Source organism: Coptis chinensis, chromosome 3 (genome assembly GCF_015680905.1).
Source record: "Coptis chinensis isolate HL-2020 chromosome 3, ASM1568090v1, whole genome shotgun sequence".
Lineage (NCBI taxonomy): Eukaryota > Viridiplantae > Streptophyta > Magnoliopsida > Ranunculales > Ranunculaceae > Coptis > Coptis chinensis.
In genome coordinates, this window is record NC_141458.1 from 39,531,311 (window position 1) to 39,553,359 (window position 22,049).

At 39.0% G+C, this 22,049-nt stretch overlaps 1 protein-coding gene across 1 annotated transcript; it reads left to right on the forward strand.

The window, feature by feature from the left end:
* The first annotated feature begins 18,409 nt into the window (after nt 1-18,409).
* Nucleotides 18,410-22,041, forward strand: LOC147509566 (glutamate receptor 2.8-like). Its single transcript, XM_086597852.1, is given in 8 exon segments — nt 18,410-18,447; nt 18,530-19,197; nt 19,200-19,873; nt 19,973-20,042; nt 20,045-20,105; nt 20,107-20,282; nt 20,604-21,010; nt 21,291-22,041. Coding segments are annotated over 8 exon segments (2,634 nt in total). The 3' UTR covers nt 21,831-22,041.
* Nucleotides 22,042-22,049: the final 8 nt, after the last annotated feature.

The following is a 22,049-nucleotide window of genomic DNA, read 5'->3' on the forward strand; positions in this document are numbered from 1 at the left end:
GGTTGGCTCAAGATAAAGCCAACCCAAAGGTGTGTTTCGAGGTAGCGAATACCTAATCCTAAAACAACAAACCACGACGCTTTGAGGTCACCGATAATACTAGTAATGAATATGAAAATGTAGGTGAGATAAATGCCATCACCACTCTCCGTTACGGCGAGTGGTTGATAAAAGGTAACTATGCCTATAGTTACCCCACCCGATAACCCACACTCTTTTTTAGATACGAAATAGAAACTGAAGAGCTACCCTTTTGTAGAGGTACCGATTCTGAACCTGACCTAAGAAACATAAAGCCCGCGGTTAAACATCCGGGTGATACCATTGCTAAATATAGAAGCCGCGAAACCACCGTTTCCACAAAATTAGCCATGTTAACTAGAGATACAACTTCACGAGGAGATTAGGGGCGTTTTCAAGAATCTAACTATAAACCTTCCTTTCCTCGAAGCTATAAAAAGCTACCACACCATGCTAAGTTTCTTAAGGAATTGTGTACTACTAGAGGCGTAAACAAAATATACCAAAGGCGCCTTTTAACGAACAATTCCCAACCTTATCGAACATAATGGAATTGTTAAGTACAAGGACCACAATTAGATCCCTCTTGTCTGATGCACCTTAGGAGATTCCTATCGACCACGGCGTTATTAGACACGGGGGCTAGTGTTAACTTACTCCCATTTTATTTGTATAGACAAATAGGTCTAGACAAGATGCAACCCACTAAAATGGCGTTGCAATTAGGCGATCGGTCTATTAAGTATCCTAAGGGTGTAGTCGAAAATGTGTTGGTAAAAGTTCAGGGATTTCTACTATCCGGCTGATTTTGTAGTCCTCGATCTGAGTAAATTAAGCTACTCTCTGTCCGATTATTTTAGGGCGTCCTTTCTTGCTTAACTGCCAATCGCGGCTCATTAATTGCGTGATGGTTCAATGTCCATGTCTTTTGGCCATCTTCTTTGTTGAAGTCAATGTTTTTAAAACAAGGACCACGTTACCCGATTAGATCATGGATGGAGAGGTTAGCATGATCGAGAGCTTTGCTTTCGAGATTATTTCAACAACCACGTTCCCGATAGTCATATGCCCAAAATTCTTTCCTTTTGGAAAGTCGGACTCAATATTTCCATTCCTACACTAGTCGATACACATATTATTGATGAGGGCCGGGATAGATGACTTTCTCAAAGATGTAGAGGACTACCATAGTAATGTGGATATGACCAATCTAGATGAGGAATTTGATGAGTTTTTTTAGTAGGTGAAATTTCACCCTATCAAGAACTAACTTGCCTGACATCCACCTCGATTCCCCTCCTTCCACCCTTTCAAAGGAATCTCGAGTTTGCACTTTCGATCCTTTTGTTTCTCACATTGCTTCATAATTTTTTAAATCCTCCTAGCAAGCGGATCTTGGGAAGGACAAACTATTTGACACCTTCATTTTCAGAATTGAGGCAGCCTACACACACATGAATGAGTTCGATTGCCAAAACCACATCCTCATTGTTGCGCACATGTCTTTCTAAAACTTATCCATATCCACCATATCCTCCACAACCATTCACTTTTCCACACTTATTTACTAAAACACCCGCGCATTCAAAATGAAAAAGAAGGTGCATGATAGGTTACCTGATAGGGTTATCCGACTTAGTTTGGATTCCACTAGAACGTAATAGTAGGAAATCTTGGTGCTTCATTGTGTTTGGATATGTTTTACGTGATATTTTATTTATGGAATGATCCACAACTATTTAGGTTGTTGATATATGATCAAGCTGCATGTTCATACATATGTTTTAGATAAAGTCTTGAGTATCGACTATAAGCGACTCAAATTTCTGTGTTGGTGCATTTCCTTTCATTCCAATATATTGGTGAGTGCACCATTAAAGGTAACCGGGCCCTCCACATGGAGTGTGTGGCTGTAAATCTGGGATCCTAAGTCCACGGTTCACATAGTTCCGCGTTTTCCACTCTTGCATGTTTTTCTCCGGATTTTTTGAGTCATGTTTCTCTATGGTGTGAATTATGTCTTTATTGCTTATTGTTTTTCCTTCTAAAACTAAAATAAAAAAAAAAAATATAAAATAAACATAGTAGTAATCTATGAAGTCTCGGGAATCGACTTTAAAAGACCAGCTGCTAAAACAAATTTTTCTAAGCCGTTGTAAAAATTTGTTTTTGGGGGTCAAGTGTTAAATGTTCCGTACTAAAATGTTTTATGTCCCATTAGAGTTGCTTAGGCGTTTTATTGTATTACGATTCGGATTGACATGATCTATTCATTTAGATTTCATTAGTTAAGCATAACTTCGTCATGCACGCGCCGAGGCGTTTTCCACTATCTCGTATGTCATCTGAAGTCGGAATAGAGTGTTTTATGGATCATTGGATAGGAAATTCTCTCCTGATCATTTCCATATCTCATTCATAAAAATCGGACATGTAGCGAAGCGGGAATTTTGATTTGAAATTAGCGAAAAAAATCGAAAAAATCAAAAATTTCGATTTTGGGCTTGGGCCAACCAGCGCCCACCAGCCCCATGGAGGCGGCTTCGCGCTCTTACCTTCTCCGCGAACAGTTCATCGGCGTTCTTCATCTTCCACCGCCATTAACGCCAAGCTTAAAGTTCAAAACCACAGCAAAAATAAAATTTAAAAGAAAATCCAATAAACCCAGCCCGATATCAAATCCTAACCCCAAATCTTCTCTACAACCAAACCACCACAACCCCACCGATTTTAAGCACTAAAACCACCAAAATTTATAAAAATTGGTCTTTGCGCCACCCACTCCATCACCACCACTTTGTTCTTTAGGTCGGTCAAGCTAATCCACCACCACCACATCATATTTAGACCACCATCCATTCCAAACACTAGATGGCTCAGCGCCCGAATCATCACAGAACAAGTTTTCACTTTGCCCGACCATTTCGCGCCGTTTTCACGGTGTGAAATGGCTAGTAAAAACTGGAATAGTCTACGGTACTTTCGACCGAAGACTTCTACCACGAAGACTTGGTCCGGCGATTCTGAACACTAGGGGAGTTGGAGGGAGTAGGATTTTGTGATGGTCGGGGAAGAAGAAGGGGAGTTGACTCTGGGGGCTGTTGGTGAGATTCTAGGCATTCCGCCTAGAATCAATCTGAATGCCACTTTCACGGGATCCTCGGTTTGTGGGGTAGAGCCGTTGATGGGCGTTCTGTCATCAATGGGAGTTACAATCAAACTCCCATTGTGTTATGCCGAGCATCCCTCGGGGACCAACCAACCGCTCTGCTTTCGGTGGATTGGTCGGAATATCTAAAGCAAGGACAAGGTCGATGACATCGGTCTGACTGCCTCCATGTCTATGGGTACTCGGGGCGAAGTATGATTTACGCATCACGGAGTTTTTTGAACATTATTAGGGGGTTGGAAGGTCTTTGGCACCTCTCCACATTGCTTATTACTAAGATCATCTTTGAAGATGAAAGCAACTCCTGCATCGAGGAGGATTTACATTACCACACGTAACCCGCGTATCTATAGGGAGTGTGCCCAACAAGTATGGAGGAGGGCTGAGGATAGAGAGGAAGAAGAAGAGGAGGGGTGGGGGACGGCGGGATGATTCGGAGGAGGATGAGGAGGATGGGACTTGCTTTGATCTGGGATGCCTTCGAGGAGTGTTGATGCGATCTTTGGCGCATGACTATGCTTCATAGGGGCATCGTTCACTCAACACTCTGTCTCGCAGACCTCCGGACTCGACAGGCGACCATTCATCACAACCGAGATCCGCGCCCGGGAGGAGGATGAGAGATGGGCGGGAGGGCTGAGATGGAAGCCAGCGCCCGGTTTAGAGTGGATATGCTAGCCGCGCTTCCCACCTCATCTGGACTCTGCCTCGAGGGACACATTTTCGAGGCATGGCGTCGTCGGCGAAGGGCGGCTGCTTCTTTGGACCTTCTACGGAGCCAGGGGAGCCACCACTAGAAGCTGTGCCCTCGGCCGCCTTGGCGAGGAGTTTAGAAGGATGAGGAGTGATAGTGGTAGTTATTTTTGTTTTATAAGTTGTTGTTTTATTTATTTTTGTTGTTTTATTGTAATGTAATTTTTATTCTCGTAATTTGAATTTTGTAAGTGAAAGGACCTCGAATGAAAATTTTAATATAAGGGGTTATTTTCGGTTTGTGTGCTTGTTTCATTTTGACCCCACCTTCCCACTTGTTTGGGGGTGGTTTTTATCATTCAAAGCTGTATTTTTTATAAAAAAACCTAGTGTTAGAATTTCTTTAGCGGAGTAAAGGTGAAAATATGGAGTTTAGGCCTATCTATGATTGAGAATCATTGTAGGATGAAATCTAGATTAAATAGGTACATTCAATCATAAAATCCAATAAGAATCTTGGGTTTGAATTAGAATCCAGGATATGAGTTGTTTCCGTTTTCGAGTTTGGAAATTTTAGGATTTCCGGAAACTGCCGTAATTAGTTTTGGCAACTTTCCGATCCATTCTAGCAACTTTAAACCTATATAAACTTGATACAATCTATCCTCACAACTCACTACACCTAAAATCCATCACTCCCCCTTCACACCGCGATTCCCGTTTTAGTCTCCATTTTCACAAAGCTGCAACTTCGGGCCCGCGCCAGCGCTAGTTAGTTGGCCTTCAGCGCCCTACACTACTGTCGAGAAAAATTTGCTTTCGAGGCGCCCCCAAAAGTCAAAGCGACCAGCTAAGTTCTTGGAATTCAAAAATACAAAGCTGCCCAGCGCTATAGTTAATTGGCCAGCGCCAGCGCTGACTTCTCTGGACCAAAAAATCCGGTTTTTAAGCGTTTGTGCCCGGTCGTTTTGCGGCTATTCGAGCGTAGTTTTGAGATGACATCTCCCATAATAATACGGAACAGTCTTTTCGAAGATTTGTTCCAAAGCACTACTTACGGTGCTTGGTTTTGTGAGTGATCACATCGTTGGTAGGAACCTCTTATGGTAAGACCGGCTGAACTTTATTCTCCGGCACTTGCATCTTATTTTTATAATAACTGCATTTTCTTTGAGAGACGGATGGAGAACAAGTGTTCTCCATCACCATTAACGATGAACCAATGGAAATTACGGGTTCTTGCTAGCATTTGTTCTTGGACTTGCTATGCCCATTGAGATACAAGACCCATGGTGCTATTAGATTGATAATATGCATGTCTATACTTATGAGTCTTTGCCGCGAGGCTTATGGGGCGAGGCATTTTTCCGTATTGAGGACCAAGGGGACTATAGCGTTGCCGCTTGGTAGCTTTGTCCATGAACATAGGAACTGTTATGTTTTGGATTATGCTAAACATTTTAGGGGAATGGCGTTTTTCTTACGTGAATGGCGCCACTTGCGGCGTTTTCCTTGCTTTAGCCAATGGCCCCGGTTCTATGACCTTCCGGGGACTTTGATGTCTAGTTTAGCACGAGCCCATACCATGAGGCATAAGTACCTTCTTATGCCTGTTCTAATTTCACGTATTATGCTATGTTTCTTTCCTGTTTTTGTACCGTTTCCGCGGATTGGATTAAAGGTAGACCGCGGTCGACCCCAATATAGTATTATTCGATCTTTCCGTCGCAATGACTTGGCATGGGTGGCGGATACAACCTCACCGGGTTGCACCCTACACCCCATCGGACCAAGTGGCACTTAATAGGTTAGCAACCATAGATGATAAATGGCGTGAAGCACGGCAAATTATCATAGCATGGCGGGGCGAAGGAACCTCACTTCTTTATAGAAGTAGAGGATGGCGAAGATGACGAATAACAACGGGAGTGGAGGTAAGTTTTAGTTACGTTGAGTGTAATGCGCTTATGTCCCAAGCAATTTAATTATGTTAACCCCATAATGGGTAGAACTCTTATAGAGTTGTGTCGGTTTTATTTCCTATATTAGTGCGTTCTAACTTTGTTTTGCGGATGTTCACGAATTTCCACGGCGTTTCAATGGTATTTTTCCTACCCTCTTTATTTAAATGCTTTGAGGACAAAGCATGCTTTTTGTTTGGGGGGCATAGAAACCGCGTGTAATTAAGACATCTCTGATACGATATAGATAGACATAATATGCATTTGTTTTCTAGTTAAAATTTCAAAATTTAAAAAATAAAATAAATAAGTCATGCTATACACTTAGGAATATTGGTATTGTTTCTTTCTCCATGCTTTTAACAATCTAGAAGTCTCACATAGCTGTTTTGCATCGGAATAATTGTTAGAAACTTAGGTTATCGTAGGTAATAATCTTTGCATCTATCTATAAATATATTACATGAGTATCTATGATTGTTAGCGATAAAGTTTAAAATCTAGGATAGAGTACTTATTCTACAAATCTGTGAGAATATAGCCTAAAGCCTTATATGAAGCCGAAACATTTGAGAAATGACACAAGGGAGAAGTAAAATCCGGATAGAAAATCACCGTCCACTTGCTTGATCACTAAACCATATCCTAAGTGAGAATTTAGGCATTTCTTTGGATCGATATAGCCAGAAATTCAAACCTATGAATTATTTTCAGCTAATTAAGCCACTCTGAGCCTTTCATTAGCCCTTCCATAAACCACAATTCCTTTACCACATTACAAAACAAAAACAAAAAAAAAAAAAAAAAAAAAAATAAATCAACCTACCTACCCAATTTAGAATAAGTTTAGAAATAGAATGAGTGAAGAAAGAAGAAGAAAAAAACACGTGTAAACAAAAAATTGTTAGTTGCTTGAAAAATAAAGAAAAAGAAGTTTCCATCCAAAGAAAAAAAAATAGAAATAAAATAAAAACTCGAAAAAATAGAATAAAAGGGAGTCAAAGCCAAAGAAAAAAAAAAAGAAAATATGGCTAAGGGATGGAAACAAAGTATAGAAGCAAAAAGAAAATAACAAGGTTTTCTCTAAGTTACATATCTGAAGACTCTATTATCTCAGACTTGTCCTTTTGAATATCCATTTCCTTCCTTCTTAAACCACCTCCTAATCCCGTAACACCTAATAAAGACCTCTAGCTCGATTAGGAATAGGTTAGTGTGATAGTAAGTGGCGGATGTGTTTGATCGACCCACGGCTTCCTTGTTGTCATTGAGATTGTAAGGTAAAGTGTACCCACTGTACTGGAGTATGTGAAACTTGAGTGGAAAAATCAGTGTTGTTTCTTGACTATTATTGTGAGAACCTACTTAAGGGGCTATTCGGAGTTCTCGAGAAACAAACACATAAACATTTGATAGTACTACTCATTGTATATATGTTTATTGTAGATGATTGATTATTATGCATATATTAACTTAGGGTTTTGGTTGGTTATTCTTATGTAATTGCTAGAGATGTATAGATAGTTGAGCATGAATAAAGGAAACAATAGTTTTATTTTTCTTAGTCGTTGTAGTATAGATGAAGTTTGTGAGTACCTTCAGCTGGAAAACTCTCCGCGAGGCTATAACTTCGTCCACTAGGGAATTCCTAGTGGTTTAAGGCCTTGTTGCATATGGTCAATGCAATCGCACTCAGTAAACGAGATTAGGTAGAACTCCATTTTTGGTCACTTATTCTAATTTCTCATCTTTGCTTGAGGACAAGCAAAATCTTTGTTTGGGGGTGGTTTGATAAGAGCCCAAAACTGTAGTTTTAACCCCTTAATAATCATCTTGTTAGACCAATTATGTGAATAATAAGTAAGAGTTAATCTTGATTAAGTGTTTTTATGCATTTCGGGCTTCAAAGTCCATTATAATGCGAAAATGTGCCACTTTAGCGAGATAAAAAGGAGCAAAAGTCGTGAGAACTTCGAATGCCATATCTTTGGACTCAGACCTCGGATTGAGGCCTACCTTATGTCAAAACGACCGGCTCGGAAAGAGCTTTGCAATGGTCCAAGCCTTGACCCAATCAGAGGAGCAGAAGTGGACGAAAAGTCTGTGGAAACCAACTGCAGCTGAAGAGGCCTTTTTGAATTTGAAAGAATTGGGTTTTGGGCACGATTCTCAGCCCAAACCATGGCTCAAGCCCATGCACGATTTTGGATCTGAATGTATAAAAACAAAAGCTTAATTCTTTGTTAATGGTAGATAAAATAGTAGAGAATTAGGGTAGATAGCTTAGAATAGAAAGTAGCCATTAAAATAGCTTCTAGATCTAGATTTAATTGTTTTCTTTAATTAGTTTCAAATCCTTTATTAGATTAAACCTTTGGATCTTGTTCTTCAAATTTGATTAGATCAATAAAGTAGTATTTCTTATCAATTTCGATTTTTGTCAAATCGATTCTAGATCTAATTTCAATTCATGTCCTTATTTCAATTTAGTCATTAAATTAGATTTCATTATTGTTAAATTAAGTAAATTTCAATGCTTTATATTATGTTTAGTTTTAATCTAAATGGAAATGATTGCAGAATGATTCAAGGCTAAACCTCCATTAGAGGGGTTGTGAAGCCTTGATGAAAGCTTGAGTCCGATTATCGTTAAGTAAATTAAGTATTTTCTATTCCACTCTAGAAATGATTAGTTCACCATGAGAATGGGTTTAATTGTTCACATGCTAGTTATGATTGGTAGAAATGCCATGTATAATTAGGGATTAGGAATAACCAATTGTTCTGCGAAGCCCGATTCAATTCGGTTCTGACGATTAAATGGATTAGTGGATTAAGTTGAGTTAAGGTGGAATCAATCCCCTCTAACTCCTTATCATAGAATCAACGTAGCCTTCCCATAATTATTTAGATAATCGACTAGTTGCATCTTGTGGGTAGTTGCATCGTAGTATAATTCCCTTCGTGAAACTCTCATAGACTTAAAAGCGACTAGTTAGATTAGAAAACATCCATGCTAGAGCACTAGGAGTGGAGCGAACTTATCTACTCCACTATATCTCATAGGATTGAGAGTAGAAATCTTTGATAACTTCAAGCACGTAAAAGTATAAGTTTTAGTTTACTTACGTTTGAAACCATAGTTCATTTTAGTAGCTGAACCATTCACTTTTCCACACTTATTCACTAGGACACCCTCCTCGCTTCAAAAATGAAGAAGAAGGTGCATGCTAGGTTACGTTATAGGGTTATCCGACTTCGCTTTCATTTCACTAGGTTGCGTCATAGGAAATCTTGGTGCTTGATTGTGTTTGGATATGTTTTCTGTGATATTTATTTATGGAATGATCCACAACTATTTCGGTTGATCTATGATAAACTGCATGTTCATACATATGTTTAGATAAAGTCTCGAGTATCTGACTATAAATGACTCATTTTTTTTTTGTGTGTTTGGTGCATTCCTTTCATTTCCAGATATTGGTGAGTGCACCACTAATATAACCGGGCCCTCCCTATGGAGTGTGTGGCTGTAAGTACCGGATCCTAAGTCCACGTTTAACATAATTCACGTTTTAAACTCATGCATGTTTTCTCGGTTTTTGAGTCATGTTTCACTACTGGGGTGAATTATGTCATTATTGCTTATTGTTTTTAAATATATTAATCAGTATTTATAAATAAAAAAAAAATATATATATATATATATTAAAGAATAAACATAGTAATCTAGGAAGTCTCGGAAATCTAACTTTTAAAGACCCACTTAAAAAAAACAAATTTTCTAAACTTTGTTGTAAAAAATTTGTTTGGGGGTGGGGTGTTCGTGTTTCCGTCCTAGAATGTTTTATTCCCCATTAGAGTTGTTTAGGCCATTTAATTGTAATTCGATTCGGGTTGACATATTCTATGAATTTATAGTTCATTCGTTCGCATAACGTATGTTATGCACGCACTTCGAGGCGTTTTCCACTATCTTATATGTCATCCACGGTCGGAATAGAGTGTTTTATGGATCATTGGATTGGAAATTCTCTCCTGATCATTTTCATATCTCATTCGCAAAAATCGGACCGGTAACGAAGCGGCAATTTTAGTTTGAAGTTGTGCGAAAAAATCGAAAAATTCGAATTGGGCTTGGGCCCAACCCGCGCGCACCGGCAGCGCACCTGCGCCCCTTACCTCCACACCAAGTCGTGACTTCATCTTCTCAAAACCGCCATTAACAAACAAAACTAAAACTAAAACCCTAAAACAGAAAAATTAAAAAGAAAGCTAATTAAACCCACGCCCACAGTTCAAATCAACTTCAAATCTTCTCTAAATCCTTCCACCACCACCTCCACCAAGTTAAAAAACCAAAAACCACCAAAATTTCAAAAATTGAACTGTCCGGCCACCACCGCCACCACCACTGTTTGTTTCATTCGATTCGACTCAAATTCCAACACCACATCCCATTTAAACCCCCACTACATTCCAAACACTCGATGGCTCAACAACGCGTCGAATTTTGCGGAGCAAGCATTTCTTGGACCACCACTTCACCGCTTTTACGGTGACAAAATGATTAGTAGAGATGGAATAGCTTGTGGTACTTTCGAATCGCCTTTTACCACGAAGACTTAGTCGACGGTTTTACAACCACGGAGTTGGAGGCGATAGAATTTTTGTTATGGTGGCGAAGAGGAGGAAGGAAGTAACTCTTTGGGTTGTTAGAGATTCTAGGCATTCCACCTAGAATCCATTTGGATGTCACGTTCTACGAGTCCCAATATAATGGGATAGAGCCGTTGATGAACGTGGCGATTTACGAAGGGAACTACAATCTTGAGCTCGCGTTGTGTTCGCCAGCATCCCTTAGAACCAACCCGGTACCGGGTCGCCGCTCGATGGATTGGTCGGAACGTCCTAGGAAAGGAGAAGGTCGGCGACATTGGTGTGAACTGCCTCCACATTTTATGGATACTCCAAGAGCAGAAGTACGAGTTCTGTATCTTGGAGTTTATGCTTAACATGATTAGGGGAGTAGGGAAGTCTGTTTCACCTCTCCCTGTGTTGATAACCAAGATCATGTTGAAGTTGAGGGGCGATTCCGTCGATAGGATTTACCTCACCCCCGCACGAAATCCTCGTATCTATAAGGATTGCGTCCCAACGAGTTTGGAGGTTGCCCGAGGATAGGGAAAGAGGATGAGGAGGATGGTGGAAATGAGAATGTCTCGGAGGATGAGGAGGACTTGACTTGTTTTGATGCTGATGCCTTGGAGAGGTGTTGGTCAAATCACGAGCGCATGGCGTAATTCATTGTGGCATGCGTTCACTCAACACTATCTGCGAAGACCTCCGGACTCGACATGCTACTATCCATCATAACTTTGAGATCCGATCCCAGTGGGAGGACGAGCGGTGGGAACAGATGAGGACTGAGCTAGAAGCTCAGCGCCAGTTCCGGGCCGACATGCTTGCACGATTCCCACCTCACGGGGATTCTCCTTCTGAGGACACACCATCGAGGCACGAGCGTCGTCGCCGAAAGACGAATGGTGCTGGCCCATCGGAAGCTCAGGACCCATCTCCTGAGCGTGTGCCCTCCGCTACCACTACCGAAGTGGTTAGGGATAGTATAGTTTGATGTTTTTTATTTTTTGTAGTTTTATTATTGTTAGTTATTTTAATGCATGTTTAATTCTGTAATTTGAATTTTGTAGTAAAAAGGCATTTAATGCCAATATTAATATAATGTCGTTATTTTCATTGTGCGTAGTTGTTTAATATTGATCCCACCTTCCCAAATTGTTTGGGGGTGGTGTTATCTATTCCAGCATGATTTTTATATGACCCTTGTTTTAGAAGTTATTGCGGAGTCAGGGTGAGAATATGGCCGATTAGGCATATCTATGAATAAGTATCATGGTAGGATGAAATCTCGATAAAATAGGTAGATTCTATCCTAAATTCAACCTAAAAGATACTAGGTTTGTTTTAGAATCAAGGAAATGAGTTGTTTCGTTTTGGGTTTGGAAATTTTAGTATTTCCGGAAACTGCCGTAAAAACTTTTTGGCAACTTCCCCGATCCGTTTTAGCAACTTAAAACTTATATAAACTTCATTCATTCTACACTCACAACTCACACTACACCTAACTTCCATCACTCACCTTTCAACCCCACGTTTCCCCGTTTAGCCTCATTTTTCGATCTTTAGCACCTCGGGCCTTGAGGAGCGCGACTCGCCTCCCACATTTGTCGAATTTTTTACAGGCCTTTTCGCGCAAGGTGAGCGACTTCGTGCTCAAACACTAGAATTCCAAAATCATCGAGGCTCGCTCATACGACTTCAATGGACGAGAAAAATTCCAGTTTTCACGTGGGTTGTTGCCGGGGTCATTCGCAGCTATTCCGGCGTAATTTAGAGAAGACATCTCTTACATTGATACGGAACAGTCTTTCAAAGATTTGTTCCAAAGCACTACTTATGGTGCTTGGTTTCCGCGAAGGCGATCACATCGTCGGTAGGAACCGCTTATGGTAAGACTGATGCACTTTATTCTCCAACACTAGCATCTTATTTTTACGATAACTGCATTTTCTTTGAGAGACCGGATGGAGAACAAGTGTTCTCCATCAACATTGATGATGAACCAATGGAAATTACGGGTTCTTGCTAGCATTTGTTCTTGGACTTGCTATGCTCATGAAATACAAGACCCATGGTGCTATTGGGTAGATAATATGTATGTCTACACTTATGAGTTTTTGCATGAGTCCTATGGGGCGGGCATTTTCGTATCGAGGACTAAGGGGAATATAACGTTGCCTTTGGTAGCTTTGTCCATGAACATAGGAACTGTTATGTTTTGGATCATGCTAAATATTTTAGGGGAATGGCGTTTTTCTTACGTGAATGATGCCACTTGCAGTCTTCCTTGCTTTAGCCCGCGGGGCGTATGTGCCATGACCTTCCCGAACCTTGATGTCTAGTTTAGCACGAGCCCATAGCATGAGGCATAAGTATCTTCTTATGCCCGCTCTAATTCCGTATTATGTTATGTTTCTTTCCTATTTTTTGTACACGTTTCACGGATTGGATTACGATGCGACCTTTGTCGACCCACCAATAGTATTATTTGATCTTTCCGTGCAATAACTTGGCAAGGTGGAGGATACAACCTCATCAGGTTGCACCCTACACCCCATCAGACCAAGTGGCTCTTAATAGGTTAGCAATAATAGATGATAAATGGCAGGAATCCTGGCAAATTATCCTGGCAAATTATCATAGCAAGGCAGGACGCGAAGGAACCTCACTTCTTTATAGAAGAAGAGGATGAGGAGGATGATGAATAAAGCGGGAGATAAGGTAAGTTTTAATTCTAGTTAGTGTCTGCTTATGTCCCAATCAATTTGATTATTGTTAACCCCATAATGGGTGGAACTCTTATAGAGTTGTGTCAGTTTTTTATTTCCTATATTAGTACGTTCTAACCTTGTTTGCAGATGTTCCTGAATTTCACGCGCTTCAATAGTATTTTTCCTACCCTTTTTATTTAAATGCTTTGAGGACAAAGCATGATTCTTGTTGGGGGATAGAAACACGTGTAATTAAGGCATCTGTTAGGATATAGATAGGTATAATATGCATTTGTTTTCTAGTTAAAATTTCAAAAATTCAAAAATATAAATAAATAAGTTCATGCTATACACTTAGGAATATTGGTATTGTTTTCCTTCTCTATGCTCTTAATAATCTAGAAGTCTCAATGAGCTTTTGTATTAGAATAATTTTTAGAAACTTAGGTTAATATGTAGGTAATAATCTTTGCATCTATCTATAAATATATTACATGAGTATCTATGATTGTTAGCGATAAGTTTTTGAAATCTAGGCTAGAGTACTTATTCTACAAATCCTGTGAGAATATAGCCTAAAGCCTTATATGAAACAACAATTGAGAAATGACACAAAGGAGAAGTAAAATCGGATAGAGAAATCACCGTCCACTTACTTGATCACTATGCCATATCCTAAGCTAGAATTTAAGCCCTCTTTGGATCGATATAGCCGTAAATTCAAACCTATGAATTATTTTCCGCTAGTAAGCCCCTCGAGCCTTTCTTTAGCCTTCTATAAATCACAAATCCTTTACCTGTTTACAAAACAAAACAAAATAAAAAATTCAACCTACCCAATTTAGATAAGTCTGAGAATATAATGAGGAAGAAAAAGAAGAAAAAACACGTGTAAAACAAAAGTTAGTTAATTGCTTCAGAAAATAAAGAAAAGAAGTTTCCATCCAAAGAAAAGAAAAATAAAAATAGAAATAAAATAAAAACTCCAAAAAAAATAGCATAAAAGGAGTCAAAAGCCAAAGAAAAAGAAAAAAATATATATGGCTAAGGATGGAAACAAAGTGTAGAAGCAAAAGTAAATAACAAGGTTTTCTCTAGTTACATAATATGAAGACTCTATTATCTCAGACTTGTGCTTTTTGAATATCCATTTCCTTCCTTCTTAAACCATCTCCATACCCCGCAACACCTAATAAAGACCTCTAGCTCAATTAGGAATAGGTTAGTGTGATAGTAAGTGGCAGATGTGTTTGATCGACTCCGGCTTTCTTTGTTGTCATTGAGATTGTAAGGTAAAGTGTGCACTTGCTGCTTTGGAGTATGAAACTTGAGTGGAAAAAAAATCGTGTGTTGTATCTTGACTATTATTGTGAGAACCTACTTAAGGATGCTATTCGAAGTTTCAAAACGAACACCTAGGCATTTCATAGTATTACTCGTTGTATATATGTTTTAGTGTTGATGATTGATTATTATGCATATATTAGCTTAGGTTTTAGACTTTATTACTCTATATGCATTGCTAGTGAGAGGTATAGTTAATTTAGAGCATGAATAAAGGAAACAATAGTTTTATTTCTTAGTCGTTGTAGTATAGATGAAGTTTGTGAGTACCTTCACTGGAAAACTCTCCACGAGGCTATAACTCATCCACTAGGGAATTCCTAGTGGTTTAAAGGCCTTATTGCATATGGTCAATGCAATGTGCTTTCAGTAAAACGAGTAGATAGAACTCCATTTTTGGTCACTTATTCTAATTTCTCATCTTTGCTTGAGGACAAGCAAAATGCTGTTTGGGGGTGGTTTGATAAGAGCCCAAAAAATGTAGTTTTAACCCCTCAGAATCATACTTTTAGACCAATTATGTGAGTAATAATTAAGAGTTAACACCGATTCGTGTTTTATGCATTTCAGGCTTCAAAGTCCATTATATGCAGAAATGTGCCACTTTAGCGAGATAAAGGAGAAAAGGTCGGTTACTAAGGAGTTCCAAGATTAAAGGTCAAGATTCAAGAAGACAAAGCCTTTCTAAAGCCCAGTCGAAAGCTGAAAAGTCGACGTGGGCGGAAACAGCACACAAAGTCAGCAGAACGTTCAAAGGCCGTATCTTTGGACTCAAACCTCGGAATGGGGCCTACCTTATGTCAAAACGATCGGCTCGGAAAGAGCTTTCCAATGGTCTAAGCCTTGATCCAATCAGAGGAGCATAAGTTGACGAAAAGTCTGTTGAAGCCAACTGCAGCTGAAGAGTCCTTTTTGGACTGAAAGAATTGGGTTTTGGGCCTGATTCTCTGACCCAAAACATAGATCCAAGCCCATGCACGATTTTTGGATCTGAACATATAAAAACCAAAGCTTAGCTCTTTATTAATGTTAGCTAGTTAGACCTAAAACTATAGATAATTCTAGATCTAGTTTTCATTTAAGAAAATTAAGTTTAGTTTAATTTCAATTATTGTTTTAGATTAATCTTTAGAATCATTGTTCTTTATTAGTTTGATAAATAAAATAGCTAGTTTGTCAATTTCGATTCTTGTCATTTACAATTGTTTAGATCTAAATTCCCTTATTACGTAGAAAGCTAGACCTAGATTAGTTAGATTATTAATTTAGTATTTGAATCATAGTATTATTATTCATTAGATTAATAAAATAGTGTTCATAATCTAGTTTCATTTCTATTAATTGTTTAGTTTCAATTTGTAGATTCAATTATTTGTCAGTATTAGTTTAATTCAATTATTGCATGAGTAGTTTTGAATTGAGTTTAAACAAGTAAAGTTCAAATCTTTATATCATGTCTTGTTTGAATTCCATTGGGAATGATAGCGTGATGATTCTTGGCTAAACCTCCATTTGAGGGGGTTGAGAAGCTTTGATCAAAGCTTGATCCCGATTATCGTAGAGTCGTCGTAATTTCCTTTCCACTCTAGAAATGATTAGTTCACCATGAGAATGGGTGTAATCGTTCACATGCTAGTTATGAATTGGTAGAAATGCCATGTGTAATTAGGGATTAGGAGTAACAGTTGTTATTCGGGCGATTCAATTCGGATGAGCGATGATTAAATGGATTAGTAGGATTAAGTCGAGTTAAGGTGGAATCAATCCCCCTCAATTCCTTATCATAGAATCGACGTAGCATTCCCATAGTTGTTCTAATAGTCGACTAGTTGCATCTTGTGGGTAGTTGCATTGTAGTCTAGTGCCATTTCATAAATATCTCATTAGACTTTAGTTAAGAGTAATTATACGTAGAGAGCACAGCATGCGGAAGGACTAGGAGTGGAATGAATCATCTACTCCACTATATCTCATAGGATTGAGAGTAGAAATCATTGAGAAATCTTAGGCTCATAAAATAGTTTTAGTTTACTTACGTTTTAAGTTTCATCGTTCATTTCGTAGGTAAACTATCTTTTTTATGTTTTATCAGCTACGACGATCTCCACGAGACCACGATGTGTAGATCATCCTCGCCAAAAGTCATGAGCAACTCTATGCTGTTAAGCTTCATATAAGTGTTCCTTTGATTTATAATTATCGGTTAGCGGTTATATTCTATCACAATTACTCAGCAAGACAAGATTACTTGAGCTCTGAGGACTCTCTACTCTATATAAAATACCACATTATTTTTCATAAGAAACTACGTTGAAACTTGATCCACTAAATAATAGATCTTGGAGTGCGTGAGGCAGCCATTATTTGGTTCAGTTTCATCTCCCCAACATCATATAAATGTCGCATAGTCAATAGTCATGATAGATATCATCAGCTAAATAATAACCTATATTGTAGCTATGATGATTTACATCAAAATAAATAGGTGGGAAAGTATCATTGATCACGTGCTCAAATACCCGCGAGTTGTCCAACATGTTGATGGCATTGTGTGACCATAGCATCCGAAAAAAAGAATATCATATCCACATGTCTTCGGTTGCAACAGCTTTGAGAATGACAAATGGTTTTTCATAACGACCATTGTAAGCACATTGTCATCCAGTTGAACAATTATGTCATTCCCAATACATGCAATCAATGTTTCCCAATATACTTTCGGTCATCCATGTTTGGCGAAAATGTGCAAACAAGTGTTATATATCGCAATGTTTGGCCTTCACAAGTAGATTGAACCGCATACAATTTGATAATTGTATCACGTGAAATGCCTCAATGCCGGGTTTCCAGATTGCTCAAAAATATATAATTGATTGTCAATTTGATAAACTACCATACCATAACCAAGAATCACGAAAAGCCGCAACCACCTTGATCAAAGGATCTATCCCAGTTTACCAAGATTGTTAAATTTAGGGTTGATGAAAATACTTAAAATGAGTCCGAATATCGTTGAAGATGGGAAGGAATAAAGATTTTTCATAAAAAGTACCGATTGAAATCCTCTTTCAAAAAAGCAGGACGATCGACCAAATAGTTACCTTCTAAGATTTCCAAAGTTAAAACATAATTTATATGTTTCACTTTTCAACTCTTCTTTGAACCACCATGTGGTGCCTTGAACATGTACAACAAAAAACCAAACCGCTTCATAAAGGGAATGGCGTTAACAAATTCCCCATCAAGATTATCTACCGAGTTTTCACGGAGAGAAGATGAAGAAGAGAAACAACGATGAAAATGAAGATGAAGACAAAGATGAAGATTGAAGGGAAAAAACTCATACACTTCATGATCAATTTTTTGGCAATGTGTGTGTGTTGTTTGTTAATGATTGATGTGAAATGGTTGAATTGTTTGATTAGAATATTTGGATTGAATGTATGTAAAATGAAGGAGGAAATGAGTGTATATATATGGATGTAGAATTTTTTTTTTTTTTTTTTCCGTTTTTTCCGCCGTTGGAGCAGCGATAGTGATAATGTTACCCTATAGTAAAAAATGGTGTGCGACATTAGTAATGGTGCGCATGTTGGTCAAAGTCAAAAAATTTATGACTACATCGGTAGTGGCGCGACATTACCATCTGTCGCGCCTTTATCCGCGATCCAAATCACATATTTGCTTCCACGAATGCCTCTAGGCAGGTAATACTACCGGATTTGCTTTCACCTAGAGTTGGTTGTTTTTTCGCGAAATTCCAAGTTTTGGAAGCAAATTTGAAAGTGATACTACCACCTAGAGATGCTCTTACATATGTTTTTTTTCAATTATATTATTCATAATGCTACTCTATTCTCACAAAACTGATGGCTTTACTTGATGTGTTGCTAGTCTGGTTTAACAGGTAGATTGGTAGAAACCTCTTTTCTTATGGCAGGTTACTTACTACCAATACAAATACAGTAAATCACAAAAAACTAATTAAGTGGTTTCTTTTTGGTCATTGTACCTACAGCTGTAGATCTGATAAAGAATGTTCAAGTGCAAGCCATCCTGGGACCTCAAACATCCTCCGAGGTCGTGTTTGTGGTTGATATCGGTAACAAAACTGAAGTGCCCATCATTTCTTTCTCAGCAACCAGTCCTTCCATCTCCTTCACCAAAACCTCATATTTCATCAGAACAACTCTAAATGATTCCACACAAGTGAAAGCTATTGCTGCAATTATTGAATACTTTGGGTGGAGGGAAGTGGTCCCAATATATGAAGACACTGACTATGGAAAGGACATGATACCGTATCTAATTGATGCCATCCAAGATGTCAACTCACGTGTTCCATACCGGAGTGTTTTGTGTTTTTCACCAACTGATGAACAGATTCGCGGTGAACTGTACAAGCTGATGACCATGCAGACCAGGGTGTTTGTGGTGCACATGAGGACATCTCTTGGCTCACGCTTTTTTTCCATAGCAAATGAAGTCGGAATGATGAGTAATGGGTATGTGTGGATCATCACTGATGGACTTACAGATCTCTTGAGTTCTATGGACACCTCTATTATTGGCTCGATGCAGGGAGTACTAGGAATAAAAGGTTATGTGCCAGGATCTGAAAAGCTTGACAACTTTAGAAGAAGATGGAAAAGAAAATTTCTCCAGTTGATGAAGTTGAGTTGAGTGTTCTTGGACTATACGCGTACGACAGTTTTTGGGCACTAGCAATGGCTGTTGAGAAACTAAACACCGTCAGTCCTCTATTCAAGAGACTAGACAACGGAACAAACACCACGGACCTGGAAAATCTTGGGATCTCTGAAAACGGTCCTAAGCTTCGGGATTCAATCTTGCATACCAAGTTTCAAGGGTTGAGTGGAGAATTCTGGCTCAAAGATGGACAATTGCAGTCATCGACTTTCAAAATAATGAATTTAATTGGGAAAGGAGAAAGAGAAATTGGATTCTGGAGTTCAACACATGGACTTTCAGGGAACTCGGACTTGACAACAAATACATCATCCGAGACCAATCTTCGAGCCATAATCTGGCCTGGTGAGACAACTGTGATTCCAAAGGGTTGGGAGATGCCAACAAGCGAGAGGAAGTTGAAGGTCGGAGTTCCGAAAAAAGATGGTTTTAGTGATTTTGTTAAGGTTGAAAAGGATCAATGGACTAATGCCACATTGGTCACTGGATTTTGCATAGATGTATTCAAGGCTGTGGTTGACTAAATGAAATATGCCCTACCCTATGAGTTTGTACCTTTTGAAAAGGCAGACGGAGAGAGCGCAGGAGATTACAATGAATTTGTAGACCAAGTCTATTTTCAGGTCAGTTAACATATCTAAGACAGGCCTTGCACCTGAAATTTTTCCTTTAATTAGCCGGAAACATTTATTTATTCTCACTAAACTTTAACATATTCGCAGAATTATGACGCGGTTGTGGGAGATGTAACAATTCTTGCCAACAGATCCAACTACGTGGATTTTACATTACCTTTACGGACTCTGGGGTATCAATGGTAGTGCCAGTCAAGTACGATAATAGGAAGAATGCGTGGATTTTTGAAGCCTCTAACCACGGACCTCTGGTTAACAACTGGGGCATTTTTCATCTACACTGGCTTCGTGATCTGGGTTCTAGAGCATGGTATTAACAAGGCCTTCAGAGGCAAATTTTCGCAACAAGTGGGCATGATCTTTTATTTCTCCTTCTCGACGCTTGTGTTTGCACATAGTAATTTCCTTCCTTCCTCATTTTCTACACAACTACATAACTGCGTTAAGGGTATTAGATGATAAAATGGTACAAAGTAACATGTCAAATCACACTTTACCCCTTTTGGAACGATTTAGTTGTAGAAAATGGTGATAACGCCATCCCGATGGAAAAAAAACTATAGTGGGAAATCAGGATTCAATATTCAAATAGAATGAGAACCACCTGCATTGCAGTCTCAAGTGTGGAGTAATACCACTTCAATTCACCTTTAATGCTTTTTACTTCTGTAGTTTATTCACGAGAGTAATGAGCATAATCCCATTTGTCACTTTGCAGAGGAAAGGATAATAAGCAACTTTGCAAGGTTTGTGATGATTATATGGGTTTTCGTTGTCCTCATTCTGACATCGAGTTATACGGCTAGCTTAACTTCGATGCTAACAGTACAGCAGCTCCAACCAACCATCACAGACATCAGCGATCTCAAAAAGAACGGAGATTATGTAGGTTATCAATCAGGTTCCTTTGTGTACGGACTTGCTCAAAGCATGGGCATCGATTCATCCAAGTTGAGGCCCTACGACAATGTAGAAGAGTTCCACCAGGCTTTGTCAAAAGGAAGTCGAAATGGTGGAGTTTCCGCCGTTATTGATGAGATCCCTTATATGAAGCTCCTCCTTGCAAAATACTGCACAAAATACATGATGGTTGGACCAACACACAGGACTGCTGGCTTTGGCTTTGTAAGTCACCCTAATACTCTTCGTTACCTGAGAGCAACTCTGTCACCTATTAGTAGGCAACATGAAACCACTAGATACGTCACTCTGCATATTTACAAACACCGTCTGTCATACCACTTATTGATTCCAACAATCGTTATTCCAATAACAATCCCATTACAGGAGGTAATGGTTGTCGGTTGTAATTATACTTTTTAGACAATTTGCACTTGTATCGACATTTGCAAGTGTTAAAAACAACTCCATTGTTCTAACTTGAGCTCCTAAACATTTTGCTCAGGTTTTTCCTAAGGGTTCTCCTCTAGTACCTGATATTTCGAGGGCTATCTTAAATGTGACAGAGGGAGACAAAATGGAGGCAATCGATCGCGAATGGTTTGGGCAGCAGGTTTCATGTCAAGAGCAAGGGACTACTACCTCCGAAAGCCTCACCCTCGATTGCTTTAAGGGTCTCTTTATGATTGCTGGAGTTGCTTCTGCCATTGCTTTTCTCGTATTCTTCATAATTTTCCTGTATGAGCATAGGAACATTATAACTTCTGAATGCTCTGTTTCCCAAAAAATTTCTGCCATGGCTGTCGAATTTGATAAGGAGAAAGACATATCTTCTAGAGGATCCAAGAAGATTGATTTTCTAAGTGCAAGGACGACTGATGGGAGAGAAAGTTGTGTTGCAGAGTGCAATGTAAGTACACCTCAAAGTCCAGCAACAATTGTATGTGTGCACGAAGATACGGTCTTCTCCACAGAGGGAAGCACTCCCAGTACCGATCACAGCACACCAATTCGAGACCCCCCAGGTGTAATAGAGATAACTTAAGTAAACTGATTAGTTTAGGTCATATACCCTGCAATCTTTCTTGTATGAACTACTGACTCCTCTACTGGTTAGGTTGTCTTTTAAGTTTCAAATTCATTACACTTGAGTCTTACGAATTAGGAGAGCAAAGTTCGACTGTAAATTCCAGTTACTGTAGATTCCCTTATAGAATACTGTAAGGGGACAGGAATTAAAAGTGACTATTGTTTCTTATCTGTG